The sequence below is a fragment of the Mastomys coucha genome, unplaced genomic scaffold (genome assembly GCF_008632895.1).
Source record: "Mastomys coucha isolate ucsf_1 unplaced genomic scaffold, UCSF_Mcou_1 pScaffold3, whole genome shotgun sequence".
NCBI lineage: Eukaryota > Metazoa > Chordata > Mammalia > Rodentia > Muridae > Mastomys > Mastomys coucha.
Window position 1 is genome coordinate 71165903 of NW_022196909.1, and position 1656 is coordinate 71167558.

Consider the following 1656-nt stretch of genomic DNA (forward strand, 5'->3'; position numbering starts at 1 on the left):
AGGACAGGTCCCTCTAACCTCTTGCTTGCCCTTCATCCGACACACATCGATGTCACTGGGGTTGGAGCGCCAGGTAAGCTTCTACCAGAAAAAAAAAAATGTGGTGAGGGGAGTGTGGTCCTCAGTGTCCCTCAGATCCCTTCTCCTAGACAAGTCCATCTTGGTCTCCACCTCCCCTGGAAGAGCTCTGCCCCACCCCTACCCCCATACGGCCTTCTTCCTCACCCTCTGATACCGCAGCTCCGTGGATGTGGACGGCTCCAGTTCTACTTGGTACAGGTTGTCTCTGTAGGGAAAGCATGGTGCGTGAGATGGGGGGAGCCCGCCCACCTTCAGTCCAGTCACAGTAAACATGATATCCACCTGGCACCCACATCACTCCTGGTCTGTATTGTGATTTCTGCCTTTGAAATCTATCCCACACCCACTCTTTTGTCAGTCTGCATATTGCCACCATGTTTAGCCTCTAACCTTACAGCTTGGACACATCCCCGCCTCAGCACGGACCCAGCCTTGAGAAACCGCCAGCAGGAGGCGCCTGTGAGCACCGAGTCAGCTTCTTGCCTGGAGCCCATCACTCTTACTTCTATGGGTTTAAGACCAAGTTTTCTTGCAGCATCCAGCTCCCTTAAAACTCAGGCCTAAGCTGGGCAGTGGTGGCGCATGCCTTTAATCCCAGTACTCAGGAGAAGAGGCAGGGGAACTCTGTGAGTTACAGGCCAGCCGACCTGGTCTACAGAGTGAGTTCCAGGACAACAAGGACTACACAGAAAAATTCTACCTCAAACAAACAAAATGAACACCACCCAACAGCACTTTAAACTCAGAGCTCAATAGCCTTAAAACAGCGTAGAATACCCTTGAAACTCAGCATTCAGCACCATGGAGTCACACTTTCCAGCCAAGTAACAGGCCCAGCATGGACCCCTTAAGTGTGCTATTCTTGGACCCCCAACCTTTGCATACCTGTCCCCAATGAACAGTGTCCTGTTAACACGTAGCACTCTCTGGATGTTGAGGTCCTCAGCACCCTCTACAGGGGTCAGACGACCAGGCCCGCTGCCCACGAACACCGGGTAGTGGCTCAGGTCTAGGGGAATAAGGGGAAGGAAGATTCGTTTGGAAACAAGATCCTGTCCACCAGAGACCCTGATATACTCCTGCCCATCATCACTCCCCAGACTCACAGTCCCTGGGAGCCACGCTGAGTGGAGGTGGTTCTTCCGGGAAAAGGCCATGGGTAACCCCCAGGAGCAACAGCAGGAGGAACGGCAGGACTGGGCGTGGAGGGGGTACTCGCAAGGTCCACATGGTGAGGACCAGATGACCACAGACGACACCTACAAGCCAGGAGAGCGGTGAGTGGAGCGGCCTGCAGTTCCATAATAGGCCGGTAGGGGACGCGCGAGTCCCTCCCTTCCTTCCAGAATAAAAATAACATTGATAATAATAACGACTCTCAGATGTTGTTTAATTAACAAGCGACTTTAAGACCACATGTGAGTAAAATTCTCAGGAAATAGCTGCAACCGAAAATGCATTAGTAATTAAAAATTAATCATGAGAATTACAGTAATGGATATTATCTTAAAACATGTGTTTAAAAATCCAATCTCAAAAAGCATTTTTTAAAAAACCCTTCAAAAACCCTGTCTC

General features: G+C 50.6%; 1 protein-coding gene across 4 annotated transcripts in view; it reads right to left on the reverse strand.

Moving 5' to 3' along the window:
* The window catches only part of Sema6b (semaphorin 6B), a 17583-nt gene that overhangs the window by 8857 nt on the left and 7070 nt on the right, over window positions 1–1656 (reverse strand). For all 4 annotated transcript variants that reach the window (XM_031348667.1, XM_031348665.1, XM_031348666.1 and 1 more), the window contains exons 2-5: window positions 1188–1340; window positions 967–1090; window positions 226–286; window positions 19–81 (exon numbers count right to left, since the gene is read on the reverse strand). In XM_031348667.1, coding sequence (XP_031204527.1) covers window positions 19–81; window positions 226–286; window positions 967–1090; window positions 1188–1311 — 372 coding nt within the window. In that variant the 5' untranslated portion in view covers window positions 1312–1340. The remainder of the gene's footprint in view (window positions 1–18; window positions 82–225; window positions 287–966; window positions 1091–1187; window positions 1341–1656) is intronic.